The sequence below is a fragment of the Erinaceus europaeus genome, chromosome X (assembly GCF_950295315.1).
Source record: "Erinaceus europaeus chromosome X, mEriEur2.1, whole genome shotgun sequence".
Classification (NCBI taxonomy): Eukaryota; Metazoa; Chordata; class Mammalia; order Eulipotyphla; family Erinaceidae; genus Erinaceus; species Erinaceus europaeus.
In genome coordinates, this window is record NC_080185.1 from 63,154,950 (window position 1) to 63,177,753 (window position 22,804).

General features: G+C 40.8%; 1 protein-coding gene across 3 annotated transcripts in view; it reads left to right on the top strand.

Annotated features, from left to right (window-relative positions):
* The window catches only part of BTK (Bruton tyrosine kinase), a 64,107-nt gene that overhangs the window by 15,462 nt on the left and 25,841 nt on the right, over positions 1-22,804 (top strand). For 2 of the 3 annotated variants that reach the window (XM_060183274.1, XM_007537929.3), the window contains exons 2-7: positions 2,217-2,386; positions 3,068-3,166; positions 5,005-5,073; positions 8,555-8,636; positions 21,235-21,363; positions 21,685-21,752. In XM_060183274.1, the coding sequence (XP_060039257.1) occupies positions 2,246-2,386; positions 3,068-3,166; positions 5,005-5,073; positions 8,555-8,636; positions 21,235-21,363; positions 21,685-21,752 (588 nt within the window). In that variant the 5' untranslated portion in view covers positions 2,217-2,245. The remainder of the gene's footprint in view (positions 1-2,216; positions 2,387-3,067; positions 3,167-5,004; positions 5,074-8,554; positions 8,637-21,234; positions 21,364-21,684; positions 21,753-22,804) is intronic. The other variant, XM_060183275.1, reaches the window with a different exon arrangement.

The following is a 22,804-nucleotide window of genomic DNA, read 5'->3' on the forward strand; positions in this document are numbered from 1 at the left end:
GATAAAAATTTTCTCTAAAAAAAATCTGATTTTTTTTCCAGAATGTGTTCGGTATTAAATTTTTGTGACAGTATATTTCATTTGACATTTTTTTAACTGTCCCTAACATTATCATGCATGAGAACCCAGGTTCAAGCCCCTGGCCACCACATAGAATCACTTGTACAGGGTAGCTTCCATAATCGTGGAACAGTACTGTAGTGTATCTCTTTCTCTGTCTTTTTTTTTTTTAAATTGGGGAATTAATGTTTTACATTCAACAGTAAGTACAATAGTTTGTACATGCATAACATTCCCCAGATTCCCATATAACAATACAACCCCCACTAGGTCCTCTGAATCCTTCTTGGACCTGTATTCTCCCCACCTACCCACCCCAGAGTCTTTTACTTTGGTGCAATATGCCAATTCTATTTCAGGTTCTACTTGTGTTTTCTTTTCTGATCTTGTTTTTCAACTTCTGCCTGAGAGTGAGATCATCCCATATTTATCCTTCTGTCAACATGATTTTTTCAAGGTCCATCCAAGATCGGCTGAAAACGGTGAAGTCACCATTTTTACAGCTGAGTAGTATTCCATTGTGTATATATACCACAACTTGGTCAGCCACTCTTCTGTTGTTGGACACCTGGGTTGCTTCCAGGTTTTGGCTATTACAAATTATGCTGTCAAGAACATATGTGTACACAGATCTTTTTGGATGGATGTGTTGGGGTCCTTAGGATATATCCCCAAGAGAGGAATTGCAGGATCATAGGGTAGGTCCATTTCTAGCCTTCTGAGAGTTCTCCAGACTGTTCTCCACAGAGGTTGGACCAATTTATATTCCCACCAGCAGTGTAGGAGGGTTCCTTTGACCCCACACCCTCTCCAGCATTTGCTGCTATTACCTTTTCTGATGTATGACATTCTCACAGGAGTGAAGTGATATCTCATTGTTGTCTTTATTTGCATTTCTCTGACAATCAGAGACTTGGAGCATTTTTTCATGTGTGTCTCGGCCTTTTGGATCTCTTCTGTGGTGAATATTCTGTCCATGTCCTCCCCCCATTTTTGGATGGGGTTATTTGTTGTCTTGTTATTGAGTTTGGCAAGCTCTTTATATATGTTGGTTATTAAACTCTTATCTGATGTATGGCATGTAAAGATCTTCTCCCATTCTGTGAGGGGTCTCTTGGTTTGGGTAGTGGTTTCTTTTGCTGTGAAGAAGCTTTTTAATTTGATGTAGTCCCATAGGTTTATACTTGCCTTCGTCATTTGACATTTCTAATGAAAATTTGAGATTGGTGTAGTACTGTACAGAAATTGTAAGTGAACATTAGAGATAAAATGCCATTGTTTTGTGTGAATAGAAAAACCAGAGGTCCTTTTGGATCTTGAGAGCTTGTTTGGAGGTTCTAGCATGGGAAGGTTCTATTTAGAGAAGGTCATCCAGGCCAAGCACGAATCTTGGGGAAGGATGCACATAGAATGGTGAGGGAGGAAGGGGACACCCGCCTAGCCAGCCCGATCAGCTGAATAAAACCTGGTGGTCAATGGGGTGACAGATGTCACAGCCAGATAGACCTCACATCCCTAGAGGTCCATTTGGTAACTTCCTTTGTCTTTCTGTAGCTTAGTCAGTGGCTGATGCACAAAGGCAGTTGGGTGGCAGTTAGAATTTGTTCATATCTGCAGGTGCAACCTCCATACCCTTACTAGGTACCCTGGTTACAGACCTCCATGGGACAATGTCTGAAAAAAAAAATCAAATTCTCTGTTTAGGAAACTGGGAACTGAAAGTCCAATATCTGCCTCAGTGGACTTCTGGCACCTGCACTATCCCTTCTCTGTATATCAAGGTCAATAACTGCACATAGACTTTTGTTTTTTATAGATTGTGCATTTATCACCAAAAGGTGGCTAGTGTCATGCAGCCTCTAGATATTCCAGAAGCATACATGTCATGTGACATCTAGAACCTCCCGTTGCATTATACACAATACAGTTTACATGACAGATGTAGGATACAGAACCAATCCCCTAATTATGTGTGAAGCCATTATACCCAGTGACTGAAAGAAAGGTGGCTATATAAAGGATGATATCAAGTCAGGAAAAAGGCGCTTAGCTTTTTACATTTTTGTTCCATTTCAAACTAGTTGGTTAGGCTGAAGGCGAGCCAGGAAGAGTAAAGACTCATGTGTTGGGTACTCAAGAAGTTTCATTATCAACAGCACACAAGGGGGTTCCAGAAGAAGAAGCTATGGCTGCAGTGATACTAGAGAGCATCTTTCTAAAGCGATCGCAGCAGAAAAAGAAAACGTCCCCTCTAAACTTCAAGAAACGGCTTTTTCTCTTGACTGTGCACAAGCTTTCCTACTATGAATATGACTTTGAACGTGGGGTAAGTTTCTTAGTAGTGAGACCTGCATATCAAGGATTTAGTCCTAAATATTCTTTCAGGAGGAGATAGATTTTCTAGGAATTGAGGAGGGAGGTAGAAGAGACACATTTCAATTTTAACAAAATAGTTTTTTTTAGACTATCTATAACCAGGCTAGGGCAGAAATTCCAAGGTGCTAAGAAGCCTTACAAGAACTTTTACCCTGGAATCTTACAATTGGTGAACACTCACTGGATGATTTTGAGAATGAACTCTAAGACTTGGAAATTGTCTCCCTATTTCTTTTGATAAAGACACACATTCATCTAACTTTCTGTAGTATTTTCCCTTAGTCTGGTAGTTAAACAAGTTTAGATTAATAGTATTGGAAGATTTGTTTTATTTTCTTTTATCACACTGTTTTATTTTTTACTAGAGCACTGCTTAACTCTGGCTCATGGTGGTTTTAGGGATTGAACTTGGGACCTTGGAAAATAAAAGTCTTTTTTTTTTTTTGTATAACTATTATGCTATCTCCCCAGCCCTAGAAGATTTCTGTTTTCTTTTCTTCAAAGCCACAGGTCTTGATGTAGAGTGTGGGTGTCACCTTGCTATGTTGAAGAATTAGATAACAAAATCTAATCATCTGGTTGCATAATCACTCTTTAATCTCTTCCATTTCTTCCTCATTTTCTTTCTCAGAGAAGAGGCAGTAAGAAGGGTTCGATAGATGTTGAGAAGATCACCTGTGTTGAAACAGTGGTTCCTGAAAAAAATCCTCCCCCTGAAAGACAGATTTTGGTAAGAAGACATCATTATCAGAACAGAGGTTGCTTCCAGGCTATTACAAATTGTGCTGTCAAGAACATATGTGTACAAAGATCTTTTTGGATGGGTTCCTTAGGATAGATCCCCAAGAGAGGAATTGCAGGATCATAGGGTAAGTCCATTTCTAGCCTTCTGAAAATTCTCCAAACTGTTATCCACAGGGGTTGGACCAATTTACATTCCCACCAGCAGTGCAGAAAGGATCCTTTGACCCCACAACCTCTCCAGCATTTGTTGCTGCTACCGTTTCTGATGTGTGACATTCTCACAGGAGTGAAGTGGTATCTCTCATGCTTGAGAGTCCGATGCTTTATCCACTGCGCCACCTCCCGGACCACCATATTTTATATTTTTAAGTGATAAGTTATTATTGCTTCCAATTCTCCATATATTGTGTTTTTTAAAATATCTTAATATTTTTATTAACAATTCTAATATATTTTTAATATTTTATTTAGTATTTATTAGGTAGAAAATGAGTGGGAAGGGGGAGATACAGAGAGAGGGAGTGAGCAAGAGAGAAACACCTACAGCACTGCTTCATTGCTCCTAAAGCTTTTTCCCTGAAGATGGGGAACAAGGGCTTGAACCTTGATGCTTGTGCACTGTAACATGTGCACTCAACCAGGTGAGCCACCACCTGGACCCTCTAATTATTTTTTAATGACAGATCACTCTCAGCTCTGGTTTATGGTTGTTCCAATGATTGACCCTGAGGCCTTTGACAGGCATCAAAGTCTATTGTGCAAACCAATGTGATATCTATTCAGCTTCTATCCATTGTTCTAAAATATCAATTTATTCATTTATTAATAAGAGAGAGATATCTTACTCTTCTGTGCCACTGATTCTAAACTTTAGTACTAAATTAAAAAGGCCTTGCTTTCCAAAGATTGTGTGATCACTTAAACACTTAGATTTTTTAAATTTATTTTGTATTTATTCCCTTTTGTTGCCCTTGTTGTTTTATTGTTGTAGTTAGTATTGTTGTTGTTACTGATGTTGTTTTTGTTGGATAGGACAGAGAGGAATGGAGAGAGGATAGGAAGACAGAGAATGGGAGAGAAAGACACCTGCAGACCTACTTATTGCCTGTGAAGTGACTCCCCTGCAGGTGGGGAGCTGGGGGCTCAAACTGGCATCCTTCTGCCAGTCCTTGCATTTTGCTCCACCTGCGCTTCACCCACTGCGCACTGCCCAACTTCCCTTACACTTAGATTTTTAAAAATATTTTCCTTAGTCATTCATAGATTTATTATATATAATATATAAATTTGTGGCACTGGGACCAGCATATGTGCAGTCACACTGCTCCCAGGTTGATATTTTCATTCTTTTAATTTAAGATTTAGGGGCAGGAATACACAGCATACTGGTTGGTTACACACAGAGACTCTCATGCCTGAGACTCCAAAGTCCCAGATTCAGTCCCCTACATCACGATAAGCTAGAGCTAAGCAGTGCTCTGGTAAAAAAAAAAAATCAGAGAGTGGGAGGGGGGAGAGAGGGACACAAGGTGAAGTGGGGAGCATCTGTAGATCTTTCCCTGTATTATGGTGCTGCTGTGTAGTTTCCAAACTCAAATCTGGGAGCTTGTGCATGGTAAGACACACACACTCTTTACTGGTGAGTTCTCTCATAGCTCATAGTATCTTTAAAAAAAAAATTCAGCACTTAAATACATCTGGAATTAATGGAATGGCATGAAATAACTGCTTAGGTCCTTCTCAGTAGTTAAATGATTTTCCCAGAATCCAGAGAAGAACAATGCATCAACCCTTAACCATGCTTTCTTTTTTGTTTTATTACAGAGAAGGGGTGAAGAGGCTAGTGAAATGGAGCAGATTTCAATCATAGAAAGGTTCCCTTACCCCTTTCAGGTGAGGTATTTTCTCCCTCTAACTCTAAGGGGAACTAGAATATGATAATTCCTGGTGGAGATTGGTGGGAGAAGGACAACACTGGTTCCAATGAACAGAAATTGAAAGGGACATGGAAGCTGGGTTGAGAATTGAGACTGGCTTGGGATGTTGAGATCTTTCTTTTCTCTCCCTACCACGCCCCTGTCAACTCAATTTATTTTACTCTCTCCATCTGGAGAAGATCTGAAATGGCACTAATTCTATAATGATGTGTCTTGTGTATGGTAACTGCATTGAGAAACCTGCTGTGTTTGTTGAGTGAGCATTTCACTTCCTTCTGGGTCTGTGTATCTGTCTAATGGTGGTCATGTGGGTTGAAAAGGCAGAAAGGGGAGGGAAGGAGTATTAGGAAGTTCAGTAGGCGGAAGGCTTATATAGAAACTGAAATTCTCTTCTGTCTGTAATAGCTGAAGAGCCACATAGATATTTGTTTGGTAGACAAAGTGCAAGCCACGTAGGAGAGGAGTAACTTCAGATTATATTTGCAGTTTGACATGCTTGTGTCCTGAGGACCCTGTTGGCCACATGTCATGAATATAGCAGCCTCTGTAACAGTGAAAGCCAGAAAAGGAAGTGGAAATTCTCAGGGGAGGGGGCTTTCTGTCATGGATTTATGAGCACAGTAAGACTAACAAGCAAAGAGAAAAATGCAAAAGGATCTTGTTCATTTCTCTCCCTGTGTCAAAGTTTACAAAACCTATGAAGAAAGGCTGTTTTTAACATAGTTTTGGCTGTCCTTGTCGTTCAATGAGATGCTTTTGTTTGGCTTGGAGAGTAGATAATACCAAACAACAGAAAATTCAAAATTTATTTACAGTTGGCTTTAGAATCCATTATGTGATGTCTTTTTAAAAGTATTTTTAATGATACACACAGAGAGAGTGAGAGAGAGACACAGAGAGAGACAGAGAGACCAACCAGAACACTGCTCAGCTCTGGATTATGGTGGTGCTGGGTACTGAACCTGGGACCTCAGGGAAAGAACTTACATAACCATTACTCTGTCTCCCCAGCCCTATACAACGTATTTTAAATTTCTGAGGGTTGAGACCACAACTTACGCATTTCATGCACATCTGCTGTATGGAGCACTATGACTTCTTTTTTAATTTTTCATATTTGTTCTCCCTTTTGTTGTCTTTGTTGTTTTTCATTGTTGTTGTATTTATTATTATTGTTGTAGTTGTTGTCATTGTTGTTAGGACAGAGAGAAACGGAGAGAGGAAGGGAAGACAGAGGGGGAGAGAAAGATAGACACCTACAGACCTGCTTCACTGCCTGTGAAGCGACTCCTCTGCAGGTGGGGAGCCGGGGCTCAAACCAGGAACCTTATTCTGCAGGTGGGGAGCCGAGGGCTCCAAACGGGATCCTTATGCATGTCCTTGCGCTTTGCACCACCTGCGCTTAACCCGCTGCACTACCGCCCAACTCCCCAGCACTGTGACTTCTAAAGGTGAAGTGTTAGAAATACTGATGTGGGAGTCGGGCTGTAGCGCAGCGGGTTAAGCGCAGGTGGCGCAAAGCACAAGGACCGGCATAAGGATCCCGGTTCAGGCCCCGGCTCCCCACCTGCAGGGGGAGTCGCTTCACAGGCGGTGAAGCAGGTCTGCAGGTGTCTATCTTTCTCTCCTCCTCTCTGTCTTCCCCTTCTCTCTCCATTTCTCTCTGTCCTATACAATAACAACAACAACAATAACAACAACAACAACAACAAAAAACAAACAGCAAGGGCAACAAAAGGGAATAAATAAAATAAATATTAAAAAATTAAAAAAAGAAATACTGATGTGATATAATGATAGTGCTTAATCTATGCCTTTTGTGAAATAGTGTTATGGTTCCAAATTTGTTTTATTTTGGTTAATAGTGACAAGGGAAGGCAACTAGGCAGTGAGAAGAAAGTCTAGTCATAAGTTAAAGTTTTGCTTTGGCGGCTGGGGAGGTAGCTTAGCAGATAGAGGACTTGGGTATGTGTGGCTCTGGGTTCAGTTTCTGACATTTGATCTGTATGAGTGTTTCTCTGGTTTTCTTTCTCATGAAATATATTTCTTTATAGCACTGAGCCTCCCATAAGCACTATTTCACCACTCTGGGCAAACTTTTCTTCTTTTTTCCTTTTTCTTTTTAGATAAAGATATGCAGGAGGGGGAGAAATAGCAGAACACTACTCTACCATCAGTGGTGCCATATTTACTGCTGTTTTTTTTTTAAGTTTTCTTTTTTTTATTTAAGAAAGGATAAATTAATAAAACCATAGGGTAGGAGGGGTACAACTCCACACAATTCCCACCCCCTCCCCTGATAGCTTTCCCATTCTCTATCCGGGTTCAAACCCAGGGCCACACACATTGTGAGGTGTGTGCTTTACTGAGTGAACTATCTCCCAGCCCTTTTTCCTTTGTGGTACTGGGAACTTGTCTGTGAACCAGTCCCAGGTCAACTTTCCAGTCTTTTATTTAAATTTCAGATAGAAAAAAAAATAAGTTTCAGATAGAGATATAGAGAGGCAGTGAGAGATACCATAACACTGTTCCACCATAAATGGATCTTCCCCTGGTATCATAGTGTTCCTATGTGGTACTGAGCCTTAAACCCAGGACCTTTCACATGGTAATGTACACACTCTACTGAGTGAGCTATATCCTACCAAATATAACTGTGTAGATAAAATTACTCACCTGAATAGTGTACTTGCTTTGCCATGCATATGAGCCAGGTTTGAGCCAAACCTCCACCGTACTGTAAAAAGCTTCTGTGCTGTGCTGTCTTTCCCTCCGTCTCTGCCTCTCTCTTTAAAAAAAAGTTGGCTCAAAGCAGCAAAGCCCCAGCTATGACAAGAAATAAATTAATATGTGTACTTTTTAAAAAAAATTCTTATTTATTTATTATTGGATAGAGACAGAGAGAAATTGAGAGGGAAAGAGGAGATAAATAGTGAGCCCTGCTTTTTCACTTATCTAGCTTTTCCCCTGCAGGTGGGGACCAGGTGTTTTAACCTGGGTCCTTGCACATGGTAGCATGTGTGCTCAACCAGGTTCACCACCGCCTGGCCCCATAAATGTACTCTTTTTTTGCTAAGCAAATAATGCCTATGTACTAGTCAAGACTTCAGTTACTTACTTACATTTTAAAGATCTGTTTATTAATGAGAGAGATATTAAAGCAGAGCATCACTCTGGCATGTATAGTGCTGAGGATTAAAATTGGAACTATATTTTTATAAGGAACCCTGTTTCTCCTTCCTGGATATAAATTCTTTAGAACTTCTCCAGATAGTTCATAGAGACACCATATGCTGTTGACCAAAGACCCCAAATTTCCTTCCCTATCTACTATGCATACATACTGTCCTAGTTTAAAAATGTTTCCTTCTAAATCTTTATTCTTTTTTTTTCTTCTGAGATTTTATTGCTGAAGCCTGTGTATCCATTGTCCTTAGGTTGTGTATGATGAAGGTCCTCTCTATGTCTTCTCCCCAACTGAAGAACTGAGGAAGCGTTGGATTCACCAGCTCAAAAATGGTGAGAATTATTTGGAAAATGTCCTAACTTTTAAGGAGAAAGGGGAAGGAAGAAGTTGGGGGTGGGGGGGAAGGTGAAAGAGGTTGAGGAAGGGAGACAGAGGGTGAAAGAAAGGAGGAAAAGTAAATAAAGACTGGATGGAAGGAGGGAAGTGAGAGTAAAAAGAAAGATTAAAGGAGAGGAAGAGAAGAAGGGAGGGGAAGAGAGACAGAATACTTTCTCCAATATTAGTGATATATATATATGTGTGTGTTAATATTCTCTCATAGGAACAAATGATCACATTATAAACTAAGATTTAACCCAGTTTTACTATCTAGTTAACTTTTGTAATTGTAGGCCCCTACATTTTTCCATTTCTAAAAAAAATATTGTTATTATTGTTGTTGTTTGATCATCTCTGAGGCTTCATTGCTCTGGGGTGACTTTTTCAGATTGAAACAGAGGGACAGAAAGGCAGAGAGAGAGAAAGATAGGGGGAGAGAGAGAGGCACCACAGCACAGAACATTTCTTCAGTCTAGTGGGGGCTGGCCACAAACCTGGTTTGTGCACATGGCAAATTGTTACATTTTGCAAGTGTGTGATTTTCATACTACCAAAAGCTTCACTCTTTACACTGATAACAAGGGTCTTGTGATGTGACATTTGACTGCTATTGTAATCTTCTGAATCCTAAGTATTAAAATTCTAAGAAGTTCCAAGAAATTCTATAGAGCATGAGAGTGCTTAAAGTTAGAGGAGAGAGTCTAGATCCAAATCTTGTCTTACAAATATGCCGTAAACTGGATGATCTTTGGCAAATAAGCCAACAGACTTCCTCAAGGTTCAGTTTCTTCTTCTGAAATAGGAATAATAATGGAGCCTGCCCCTTACAGGGTGACCCAAAGAACAAAAGAGGGAGCACTTGTGAAAGTAAAAGGAAGATTGTAAAGGACTATGTAAGGGGACACTGTATGGGGCTGGTGAGATAGCACAATTGTTATACAAAGGGCTTTATGGTGTTTGAAATTCTGAGGTTCCAGGTTCATTCCTCAGCACCATCATAAACCAGAGCTGAGAGGTAGCGCAGTGGGTTAAGCACATGTGGCACAAAACGCAAGGACCAGCGGAAGAATCCTGGTTCGAGGCCCAGGCTCCCCACCTACAGGGGAATCACTTCACAAGCGGTGAAACATGTCTGCAGGTGTCTTTCTCTCCCCCTCTCTGCCTTACCCTCCTCTCTCCATTTCTCTCTGTCCTATCCAACAACAATAACATCAATCATAACTACAACAATAAAACAACAAGGGCAACAAAAGGGAATAAATAATAAATAAATATAAAAAAATAAAAAACAAAACAAAGGGAGTCAGGTGGTAGCACAGCGTGTTAAGCACACATGGCGCAAAGAGCAAGGAACGGCCTGTTGGAGCCCCAGCTCCCCACCTTCAGGGGAGTTGCTTCACAGGCGGTGAAGTAGGTCTGCAGGTGTCTATCTTTCTCTCCGTGTCTCTGTCTTCCCCTCCTCTCTCGATTTCTCTCAGTCCTATCCAACAACGACATCAACAACAATAGTAATAACAACAACAACAAAACAACAAGGGCAACAAAAGGAAATAAATAAATATAAAAAAAAAACAGAAAAAAAAACCCACAAAGGCTGGAGAAATAGCTCACTTGGACAGTGTGATGCTTTGCCATGTGTGTGACCTTGGTTTGAGTCTGGCTCTCACCAAGTTGGAGGAAGCTTTGGTGCTATGATATATTTCATTCTTTCTCTCTGCCTTTCTTTTTAATTTTTTTTTGATATTTATTTATTTATTTATTCCCTTTTGTTATTGCCATAGCTGTTTTATTGTCGTAGTCATTATTGCTGTTGTTGTTGTTGGATAGGACAGAGAGAAATGGAGAGAGGAGGGGAAGACAAAGAGGAGGAGAGAAAGATAGACACCTGCAGACCTGCTTCACCGCCTGTGAAGCGACTCCCCTGTAGTTGGGGAGCCCGGGGATCAAACCGGGATCCTTACGCTGGTCCTTGCACTTTGCCCCACATGCACTTAACCCGCTGCACTACTGCCCGACTACCAGACTCTCTGCCTTTCTGTCTCTACCGTAGGAAAGGTTTTTTTTTTTTTTTTTTTTGACTTTTTTTTTTAAATATTTATTTTATTTATTTATTCCCTTTTGTTGCCCTTGTTTTATACAAAAACACTGTACATCTCACTGTGGATAAATATTTCCCATGGAACAATTTGATTTTTCTTGCTTTGTGAAGTCCTGAATGTGAACATCGCTTCAGTGTTTCACATGGATCAGACAAGTGTATTCAGACCAATGTCACTGTGAGTGCTTGCTGCACAGGATGTCTGCACACACACACTTGTGTGTATATATAGCCACATGTCAAGTGACTGAAAGATTAACTGGTTGAGTTGACTTCAGGAAAGGCTGCCTAGAGAAACAGGAAGGATGGCAGACTGATAACAGCATGGTTGGGTTACTGCATGACAGCCCTTTGTGTTAATAAGCATTTAGATACTGATACTTGGTCACTACTTAAGCCAACTTTGTCGACTCCCTTGCATGCGGGTCTACTTGTATGAAATAAAAATATATATATTTCAAACTGGACCAGGAGAGGAGAAAGGAAGAAAAGGGGGCTGTTTCTTGACTTTTTTTTGCTATGTTTCAGACACTGAGCTTATACTTATTGTCTCATTTAATTCTCACAGCAACCCTGGCTAAAAGCAGCGATAATAGTTTATGTTTAATGAACACTTACTATTGCCAAGTGCTTTCAGTGAATTAGTTGATCTCATCTTTACAGTAAGTTTATGAAGTTACATCATTACGGATAAAGGAATGAAAGCTCAAAGAAGTTAAGTTCAAGGACACACAGCTAGTGAGTGGTGGAGCATGAATTTTTTAAAACTTTTTTTTATTATCTTTTATTTTATTTACCGGATAGAGATAGCCAGAAATTGAGAGGGTAGGGGATGATAGAGAGGAAGAGACAGAGAGACATCTGCAACGCTGCTTCACTACTTGCAAAGCTTTCCCCCTGCAGGTGGGAACTGGGGGCTTGAACCCAGGTCTTTGTGCACTGTAACATGTGCGCTCAACCAGGTGTGCCACCACCAGGCCCCAAGAACATGAATATTTAAAATATATATATATTATTTATTTATTTAGGATAAATACAGAAGTTGAGAGGGAGTGAGAAAGAGAGACAGATACCTTCAGCACTGCTTCAGGACTTGTGAAGCTTCTGCCTGTAGGTGGGAACCAGTAAGTTGAACCAGAACCATTGTGCATAGAAACATGTACACTCTACCAGATGTGCCATCACCTGGTCTCTTGGAACCTGGATTCTTTTTTTTTTTTTTTAAGATTTTATTTGTTTATGAGAAAGATAGGAGGAGAAAGGACCAGACATCACTCTGGCATATGTGCTGCCAGGGATCGAACTCAGGACCTCATGCTTGAGAGTCCAAAGCTTTACCACTATGCCACCTCCCGGACCACGTGGAACCTGGATTCTTACCACATATCTAGGTGGTAACTCAAACCCAAGATCCTTATATCAAAAGAGAAAGAGAGAGGGAAGGAGTGTGTGAGGGAGGGAGAGAGGGGGGAGAGAGAGAAATTCTTCATTTCTTAAGCCTATCTGTACACTGTCACAAGGTATTTTAGATTAAGGTCATGTGCAGATTCCAACTAAGCAAAGTCTTATACCACACAGTCCAGTTCTTGCAGTGTTTTGAGTAAGAGATATAAGTTAGCCCTGAAGATATAAAACAAGGAAACATTTTATTGGTGCTATTTATGACCCAGCATTATCACTAAGTGTTCTATATAAATTCACTTATCTCTTCTTCGCTCTTTAAGCATATGAGGCAGTTGTTTCCATCATTCTCATTTTGCAGATGAGGGAACTGAGATACAGTGAGATTAAACAATTTCCACAAAGGCACTCAGAGTTAGGTTTTGAACTCAGGCTCCAGAGATCCTGCTCAAAATGAAGATGTTATTTTCAAGCCAGAGAAATATTCTCAGAAACTGAGATAAGAACTCCCCAGGGCACATCTATATTTGTACATCTTTGTTTCTCTCTACAGTGACTCATCTGGTGTCTTGCACACAGAAAGGGACCAATCAATAGTTCTCTCAATTGACTTTTTTCCCTGTGGGAGTAAACAACCACCAACAAATTTGCCACCACATTAATGGACAGCAAGGCTTTAGTTTTGGAAATAGAAGATGGAACATACTAGCTGAGAGAGAAACAAAGGTGGAAAATGTATTCTGTACAAGTCAGTAACAATCCCTTTCAAATTCTGATTTGAACGTTAGTCACAGTTCAAAACAAAACAAACAAAAAAATCCTTATAGAGGGTGATGGGCAGAGAGAGGGACAAGGTGCAAGGACCTGAGTTCAAGCCCCTGGCCCCCACCTACAGGGGGAAAGCTTCACAAGCAGTGAATTAGGACTGTAGGTGTCTCTCTGTCTCACTCCCTCTCTATCTCTACATCCCTCCTGATTTCTGACTGTCTATCTAATAAATAAAGACAATAAATAAATAAATAAATGAATAAGGAGAAGTCACTGGGAACTGTAGAGTCTTCCTGTAGGCATCAAGTCCCAGCAATAACCCTGATGGAAAAAAGAAAATAAAATCTGACTTTATGAGATTACTGGTTACCTGTGAAGGGGCATTGGTTTACTCTGGGGCACAAGGGAGCCTTCTGAAGCCCTGGGTCTGATTGCTGGTTAAGTAGTTGCAGACAAAGCTGGATAGTTGTATACTTTGGTTTTCATACTTTATTATGTTTAAGTTACCTGAATCTAAAAAGCTGGTCGTCATTTATTTCTTATCCAGCTGCCACCTATCTCTTTCCCTGGTATCAATTTCTAGTCAGTAGTTATATTCCTGAGGACTTAGTTATGGGCTCTCTTCTTCCATTTCATTTATCACAGCACTAGACATTTCTTCTTTTAAAGAATTATTCATTTATTTCACTAGAGATAGAGAGAGAGAGAAAGAGGGAGAGGGGGAGGGAGAGGGAGTGGGAGAATGAAAGATCAGAGCAGAACTCTGGCATATTGGATGTCAGTGACTGAAATCAGGACCTCATGCTTCTAAGTCCAGAGTTCTACCACTGCACCACCTCCCAGGCTGCAGCATGGACACTTTTGTTATTAACAGCAGAATCTTTGGCCAGGTTGGAGCCTGGGAAGTTGCATTGCATCTTCAAAGATAAGATAATGGGACTGGGGAGATAGTGAACAGAACCTGCATTTGAAAGGTCCCCCCTCCCCCCGCTCTCCAGAGCATTAGTCAGCTTTGGTTTATGGTGGTGTTGGGCATTGAATTGAATATGGGAACTCAGAATCTCAGGCATGAAGATTGTTCGCATAATCATTCTATTGTCTGCTTAGCCCGAAAGGTCCCTTGTTCGACTTCCAACACACCTACATGCCAAAGCTGAGTGATACACTGGCCTCTAACTTTCTCTTTCTTCATCCTTTCATAAAAGCAATAAAAAAATCACCTTACCTCATCAAAATGAGTAAGAGCGGCACTTGTGAGACTTCAATGAGCAACGCAATGAGAGATGATTCATTCAACCTAAAACAGAATTAAAAAATATGTATTTGATTGTTGGAAAAGTCACAATGTATTTTCTATGTTGTTCTATGCAAAAATGTATCATGACTTTTCTAATAATCCAATATTTATTTATTGAAAAATAAAAGAGAGGGGGCTGGGTGGTAGCATAGCTGGTTGAGGACATACACTAATAGTGTGCAAAGACTCAGGTTCAAGACCCTGGCCCCCACTTGCAGGGGGAAAGCTTCACAAACGGTGAAGCAGGGCTGCAGGAGTCTCTCTGTCTCTCTTCCTCTCTATCCCTCTCCTCTTTAAAATTTCTCTCTGTCCTATTAAATAAAAGAAATAAACAAAGAGAAAAATGAAATAGAGAACCATAAATTTATTCAGTTTTGGCAGAAGGTGGTGCTGAGAATTGAACCTGTAACCTGCTGGTACTCTAACAGGCTAAACTGTCTCCCTACTCCTAAAGCAGAATTTTAAGTGTGATGTTGATAAATATGGGATCAAGCAATTAGAGAATAGTCACCAACCACTAGTGCTTCACTGACAGGACTGGTCCTAAGGGCCAGAGAAATAAGATTTTCCACCTGGACACTTAGGCACTGGCTTAGCTCAGGGTACAATAATGAAATACCATATCCTTGGCGGTTTAAACAATAAACAGTCCATTGAGAGGAAAGTGGTTGTGTATGGGGCTTTCACCTAAGAGATCCCAGAGTTTGTCCCTGGTAGCACCAATTAGTTAGAGCCAAGTGGTGCTCTGGCCAAAAGGCTAAGTGCAATGAAAACAAAAACAAAGCAAACACAAACAAACAAACAAAAAAAGCAAAACCTATTTATTTCTCACATATCTGGAAAGCTAAGGAGTCCAAGATCAAGGTTCTTGTTGACAGAGTTCCTGATGAGAACTCTCCTCCTGGCTAGCAGATTCTCATATGGCAGAATCAAATCACAGCTCTTGAGTTTCTTCTCATAAGGGCACTAATCACCCTCATTACCTAATTACTTCCCAAAGGTCCCATCACTAAATACTATCACTCTTGGAACTTCAACCTATAAAGGGGGATGAAAAACCTTCAGTCTATAACAAACACTCTAACTTTGCAATTCTTTCCTGAGTGACTAGAAATGCTAATTTTGAATTGGCTAATAAATGAGAGTGTCTGGGGTCAGGTCAGTGGCACACCAGGTTGAGCACACATAGTGCAAAGCACAGGGGCCAGAATAAGGATCCTGGTTCAAATCCCTGGCTTCCCACCAGAAGGAGGGTCACTTCACAATTGGTGAAGCAGGTCTGCAGGTTGTCTGTCTTTCTCTCTTCCTCTCTACCTTCCCTATCTTTCTCAAGTTCTCTCTGTCCTATCCAACAACAACAATAAGATCAACAGTCACAACGACAAATATGGGAAAAAATGGCCACCAGGAGCAGTGGATTTGTAGTGTAGGCACCAAGCCCCAGCGATAACCCTGGAGGAAAAAAGAAAGGAAGGAAGGAAGGAAGGGAAAGAAGGAAGGAAGGAAGAAAGAAAGAAAAAGAAAGAAAGAAAGAAAGAAAGAAAGAAAGAAAGAAAGAAAGAAAGAAAGAAAGAAAGAGTATCACAGGGAGTTAAGCGCATGTGGTGCAAAGCGCAAGGACCGGAGTAAGGATCCCGGTTCGAACCCCCGGCTCCCCACCTTCAGGGGATTTGCTTCACAAGTGGTTAAGCAAGTCTGCAGGTGTCTATCTTTCTATCCCCCTCTCTGTCTTCCCCTCCTCTCTCCATTTCTCTCTGTTCTATCCAACAACGACAACATCAATAACAACAACAACAATAATAATAAATAAGGGCAACAACAGGGAAAATAAATAAATTAAAAAAATTAATAAAGAAAGAGTGTCATTTCCAAAGGACTTCTTGAAAAGCAGAAATTATTTGAGAATAAGGAGTGAATTCATGTATATATATAATCAAACATATATATGAAACACCAGTGAAGTAAGACCTCCCAATTGTACTTACCACAGTCCCCATGGGGTGACTCTTTTTAAAAATTTCTTTACTGGGAGATTAATTGATTACAGTCGACAGAAAAATACAATAGTTTGCCCATGCATAACATTTCCCAGTTTTCTACATAGCAGTATAATCCCCACGAGGTCCTCCTCCGCCATCATGCTCCAGGACCCGAACCCTTCCACACCCAAACCCCAGAGTCTTATTTTGGTTCAATACAACAACTCCAGTATGGGGTGATTTCTTAAGTTGTTAGAGGTGGGGAGGGCAGGGAGCCTTATGTGCCTTTATTAACATATTGACACAGCTTATTTTTATTTATTTTTAAAATTTATTCCCTTTTGTTGCCCTTGTTTTACTATTGTAGTTATTGTTGTTGTTACTGATGTCCTTGATACTGGATGGGACAGAGAGAAATGGAGGACAGAGAGGGGGAGAGAAAAATAGACACTTACAGACCTACTTTACCATTTGTGAAGCGACTCCCCTATAGGTGAGGAGCCAGGGGCTCAAACCAGGATCCTTACACTGGTCCTTGTGCTTTGAACCACCTGCACTTAACCTGCTGCACAACCACCTGACTCCCCTGTATACAGTCTTTTCCCCCTTATTTACCACCAGTGTTATCTCCTGTGCCAGCACAACAAATCCTCAGCTCCCAGTGACCATTTTTCTTTCTTTCCTTCTTTCTTATAAAGTTTATTTAATTGTATTTATTTAGGACAGAGACAGAAATTGAGGAAAGAGGACAAAGAGAGACACCTTTAGCACCTCATCACCACTCATGAATCTTCCCCTCTATAGGTGGGGACTGGGGACTTGAACCGAGGTCCTTGAGCATAGTAATGTGTATGCTTTACCAGATGCACCACCTTCCAGCCTTTCCTTTCTTCTTTTCTTCCTTCCTCCCTCCCCTCCCTTTTTTCATTCCATCATTCCTTTCTTCTCTCTCTTCTTTTGGATAGAGATAAATAGAAGAGAGGGGAGTGGGATGGAGAGAGAGAAGGGGAGAAAGAAAGGGAGAGCAAGAAAGAGATGCAGCACTGCTCCACTGCATGTGAAGCATCCCCCCAGCAGTTGGTGGACTGGGGGCTGGAGGGTAGGGGCTTGAACCTTGCTTGGTTCTCCTGTAAGGTAACAGGTGTTCTCTACCTGATGCACTATTGCCCCCCCCATGTACATATTTGTAGACCAGCTGATGTCTTTGCCTCAAAGCTAGCAGTTAGCTCATGTCAATTATTTTAGTAGCTTTTACTTTAGAAGCTTTTACTTCATTGTCTGTGATATTAAAAACAATAGCAGCAGGAGTTGGGCGGTAGCGCAGCAAGTTTTGGCCACGTGGTGTGAAGCACAAGGACAGGCTTAAGGATCCTGGGTGGAGCCACCGGTTCCCTACCTGCAGGTCGCTTCATAGGTGGTGAAGTAGGTCTGTAGGTGGCTATCTTTCTCTCCCCTCTCTGTCTTCCTCTCCTCTCTCCATCCTATCTAACAACAACGACAGCAATAACAACAATAAAAAGCAACAAGGGCAACAAAAGGGTAAATAAACAAATATAAAAAACAATAGCAGCAAATTTCCTATCTAAAAACAATTTATTTTTGCAAAGTACTTTGGCTACTGGGAGATCATTTGAGCCTCATAACTTCATGAGACAAGGGGAGTTTCTCTGTTTATCACTCACAAGAAGCTCAGCCTACTTTGGTGACCCTGGAAAAGATGGAACTATATTTATTCTAGAGACAGAACCATCTTTACTTGTCCCTCATCTCCCCTCTGTAGGGTCTTCTATGAACACAAAAAGCCTGGTGTAGAATTTCCAAAGTAATGGTTGAGGTAGATAGCATAATTGTTCTGCAAACAGACTCTCATGCCTGAGACTCCGAGGTCCCAGGTTCAATCCCTGCACCAGCAGTGCTCTGTTAAAAAAAAGTAAAGTAGAATTTATAAGGTAAAAATTACCTGAAAACAAAAAGCCTCTTGCCCTGACACCTGAGGGAGGCCAAGTATACAGAGAAGTTAGGTACTGCACCTGTGTATGTAGAAATTTTGCAGCCTTATCTTGAAAACACATCAAAATCTTAGGATCCCCTTGCAGCTTGTCTGTGCTAATTGGTATTCTTTTTTTAAATATAATTTTATTTACTCATTTATGACAGAGACAGTAGGATCGAGAGAAATAGAAACAGGTATCACTTTGGCAATGCACTGCCAGAGACCATGCTTGAAAGTCATGCTTGAGAGTTCAATTATTTCTTTATTTGTTTATTTATTATTTATTCATTTTAATATCTTTATTGGAGAATTAATGTTTTACATTCAATAGTAAATACAATAGTTTGTGCATGCATAACATTTCTCAGTGTTGGTATGCATGAGACCCCTTCTGTTTCATTTGGTTTAAATCCCCCCTGCTTAACACTGTTCTATTTACATAACCACTTCATTCTATTTACATAACCGCTGTTAACAAGCACCTCCCTCCAGGGCATCGGTTCAATCCCCACTGTTTCATGATATGTTTTTGCTCCACCCCCCCTCCTTGTCACACCCTAATCCCCTCCTTGTCACACTCTGATTTTCACCAGTCACTTTTCTCTCCACCCTCTCTATGTCACATCCTATTTCCACCCTACTTGGCAAGTACATATAAAGACAGCATTGTGAGTTTTACAGTACTTGAGTTTAACTTAGCTTGGCTTAGATTGTGCTGCGTCCTGCATGAATAAAAAGATACTGCCTACAGCTCAACCATGAGTCCCTGGTCGTCTGTTGCCTGCCCGTGAAGCCAGCCCAGCGAAAACAACATAGCCTGTCGAAAACAACATCTCAGTTTTCCATATAACAATACAACCCCCACTAGGTCCTCTGAAGAACCTGTATTGAGAGTTCAATTATTTATGCACTGCTAAAACCATAGTATTCTTTTTATAAAAAAAATATATTTATTTATTTTCCTTTGTTGTTGCCCTTATTGTTTTTATCATTGTTGTGGCTATTATTACTATTGTTATTGATGTTGTTGTTGCCGGATACGACAGAGAGAAATGGAGAAAGGAGGGGAAGACAGAGATAGGGAGAGAAAGATAGACACCTGCAGACCTGCTTCACCACTTGTAAAGCGACTCTCCTGCAGGTGGAGAGCCGGGGGCTCGAACTGGGATCCTTAAGCAGGTCCTCAAATTTTGCGCCATATGTGCTTAACCTGCTGCGCTACAGCCCAACCCCCACCATAGTATTCTTTTTAAAAAATATCTTATTTATTAGTGTGGGTGAGATAGCATAATGCTTATGCAAAAACACTTTCATGCATGTGGCTCCTAAATAGAATTTCTAAAGTGATGGGGGTGATGCAGATGACATAATCATTTTGCAAACAGACTTTCATGCCTAAGGATTCAAGGTCCCAAATTCAATCCCCTGCATCACCAGTGCTCTCTCTTATCCTATGGTCTTGTCAGTGTTTCCATTTTATAAATAAAAATTAAAAAATTACCCCACCTGCAGGGGAGTCGCTTCACAGGCGGTGAAGCAGGTCTGCAGGTGTCTTTCTCTCCTCCTCTCTGTCTTCCCCTCCTCTCTCCATTTCTCTCTGTCCTATCCAACAACGACGACAACAATAATAATAACTACAACAATAAAACAACAAGGGCAACAAAAGGGAATAAATAAATATTTTAAAAAATTATAAAAAAATAAAAATTAAAAAATTAAAATAAAAAAGTAAAATAGGGGGCTGGGTGGTGGGGCACCTGGTTGAGCACACATGGTACAGTGCTCAATGACCTGGGTTTGAGCCCCGAGTCCCCACCTGAAGGGGGAAAGCTTTTCAAGAGGTAAAGCAGGGTTTCAGGTATTTCTCTGTCTCTCTTCCTCTCTATCTCCCCCTTCCCTTTCAATTTCTGACTGACTCTAGCCAATAAATAAAGATAATATTAAAAAAGTAAAGTAGAATTTCTGAGGTAAAAAAAAAACACCTAACAGACAGTTTACTCAAGTTGCTGTGACATTGAAATGTGTGTGTGTATACACACACACACACACACACACACACACACACACACACACACACATATATATGGAGAGAGAGAGCACATAACTTCAAGATTTTACTATCTTCATAGTAAAAAGATGAAGCTTACAACTGGATCAATAGACCTTTATATCTTCCTGGTTCTTGCATTTGTTAATAGTCATCATTCTACTAGTTAGATCTGCAGTTGGGATCACTCAATCTATTCATGCCCCAGCACAAATTTTAAAAGAAATTTATTTATATGAGAGAGGAAGAGAGAGAGAGAGAGAGAGAGGTAACACTGCTCAACCCATGGTATGGTGGTGCTAGGGATTGAACCTGGGACTTGAACCTGGGATCTTGGAATCTTTTGCATAAGCATTATGCTAGCTTCCCAGCCTTAGCACTATCTTCTTCATAGTTTTTGCCTCTTTCTTTAAATTAGTTTAGTCTGCCCACCACTACCACCTTGTTTACTGTCATAATTTTGCCTTTCCTGGGCATACAAAGTATTCTTACTCTTCCACTGTGTCAGTTTGTGGGGCTGGTGCTTGCCACACTCCTTGAAGAATGTATAGTGGGTTCATTCACCATGTTTGAGAGAGCTGGCATAACTATATTGAGATCTGAAGAGAAGGTTGGGCTTGGATAGATTGTCTTGCTTGGAAAAGAATACCAGAAACTACACCTACTTAACTACAGGAAGGTTGTAATGGCTACTAGGAAAACAAAGATAATGTTATTTATGTTCTTGGGCTCTGGAGATACCAGATATTCTTATCATTAATCAGGAGACAGTTATCATTGCAGATCACTGAAGAGAGAACTGTGCAGGAACTCTGCAAGGGCCAGACATGTAAGCCAGCTGATGTCTGCTTTCCTTCAGGTAGCTAAGGAACAGGCAAGTTGTATGAAGCTCACTAGGCATTTCAAAGAGGAAAACAATGCAAGTGTCCCTCATGTCAGGTACAATCTTTCTCCTCTCTTTTGTTACAGTCATTCGATACAACAGTGATCTGGTACAGAAATACCACCCTTGCTTCTGGATTGACGGGCAATATCTCTGCTGCTCTCAGACAGCCAAGAATGCCATGGGCTGTCAGATTTTGGAGAACAGGAATGGAAGTAAGAGATCTGACTGATATAATTTCTTCCTCCTTTAACTCAATCTACAGCTCTCTCAAGGGTCTGTCAAATCCCAGGGCAAGTCTTTAAGGTTGTATACTTTGACCACTGCACAAAGGATTTTGGCAGAGGGAAGTAGAGGAGACCAAAGATGGGAAGTGCTCTACTTCTCCAAGCTGTGTGACCTGGCATGAGTCTGTATCCACCCAGACTCTTCCTACCTTGGCTAATAGTAGCATGCTTTAAAGCAAGACCCCTGACCAAAGCTGCCCCCAGGCTCTTGCCTGTGATATATGTTATCACTGGTCTCTTATTTTGCAGGCTTAAAACCTGGGAGTTCTCACCGAAAAACAAAAAAACCTCTTCCCCCGACACCTGAGGAGGACCAGGTATACAGAGAAGTTTGGTACTACACCTGTGTAGGTAGAAAGTTTGCAGCTTTACCCAGAAAACACACCAGAGTCTTAGGATCTCCTTGGAGATGTGTTGACTGGTATTGTTCTTTATTTTTTATTTTTAAAAGATTTTATTTATTAATGAGAAATACAGGAGAAGAGAAAGAATCAGACATCACTCTGGTACCTGTGCTGCCAGGGATTGAACCCAGGACCTCATGCTTGAGAGTTCAATGCTTCATCCACTGTGCCACCTCCTGGACCACGACTGGTATTCTTTTTAAAAAATGATTTTATTGACTTATTTATGAGAGAGACGGGGATCCAGAGAAATAGAAACAGATATCACTCTGGCACATGCACTGCCAGAGACCATGCTTGAAACTGGTGTTTGAGAGTCCAATTGTTTATGCACTTATCAAACCATGATATTCTTTTTAAAATATTTTATTTATTAGTGTGGGTGAGATAGCATAATGGTTATGCAAATAGACTCTCATGCCTGAGGCTCTGAGATCCCAGGTTCAATCCTCTGCTCCACCATAAGCCAGCGCTGAGCAGATTTGTCCTATTTAGGATGCCTTCTGTGGAAATATGGAGATCAGTTGAGAAGCTCTTGGCAACCATTTGACCAATCACCTGCTTAAAACAAAACAAAGCCTGCTTTTTTTTTTTTTTTAAGTTGGCCTGGAGCAGTGAGAGCTCAGGGACGACAATAAACAGACTAAGCAACTCCAGGTCCTTTGATAAAATCTTTTTCTTCTTTTCTTTCTTTCTTTTCTTTCTTTCTTTTTATTTTATTTTATTTATTCCCTTTTGTTGCCCTTGTTTTATTATTGTAGTTATTATTGTTGCCATCGTTGTTGGATAGGACAGAGAGAAATAAAGAGAGGAGGGGGAAGACAGAGAGAAAGACAGACACCTGCAGACCTGCTTCACAGCTTGTGAAGCGATTCCTCTGCAGGTGGGGAGCCCCCAGGTGGGGAGCCCCCAGGTGGGGAGCTGGGGGCTCAAACCAGGAGCCTTATGCCGATCCTTGTGCTTTG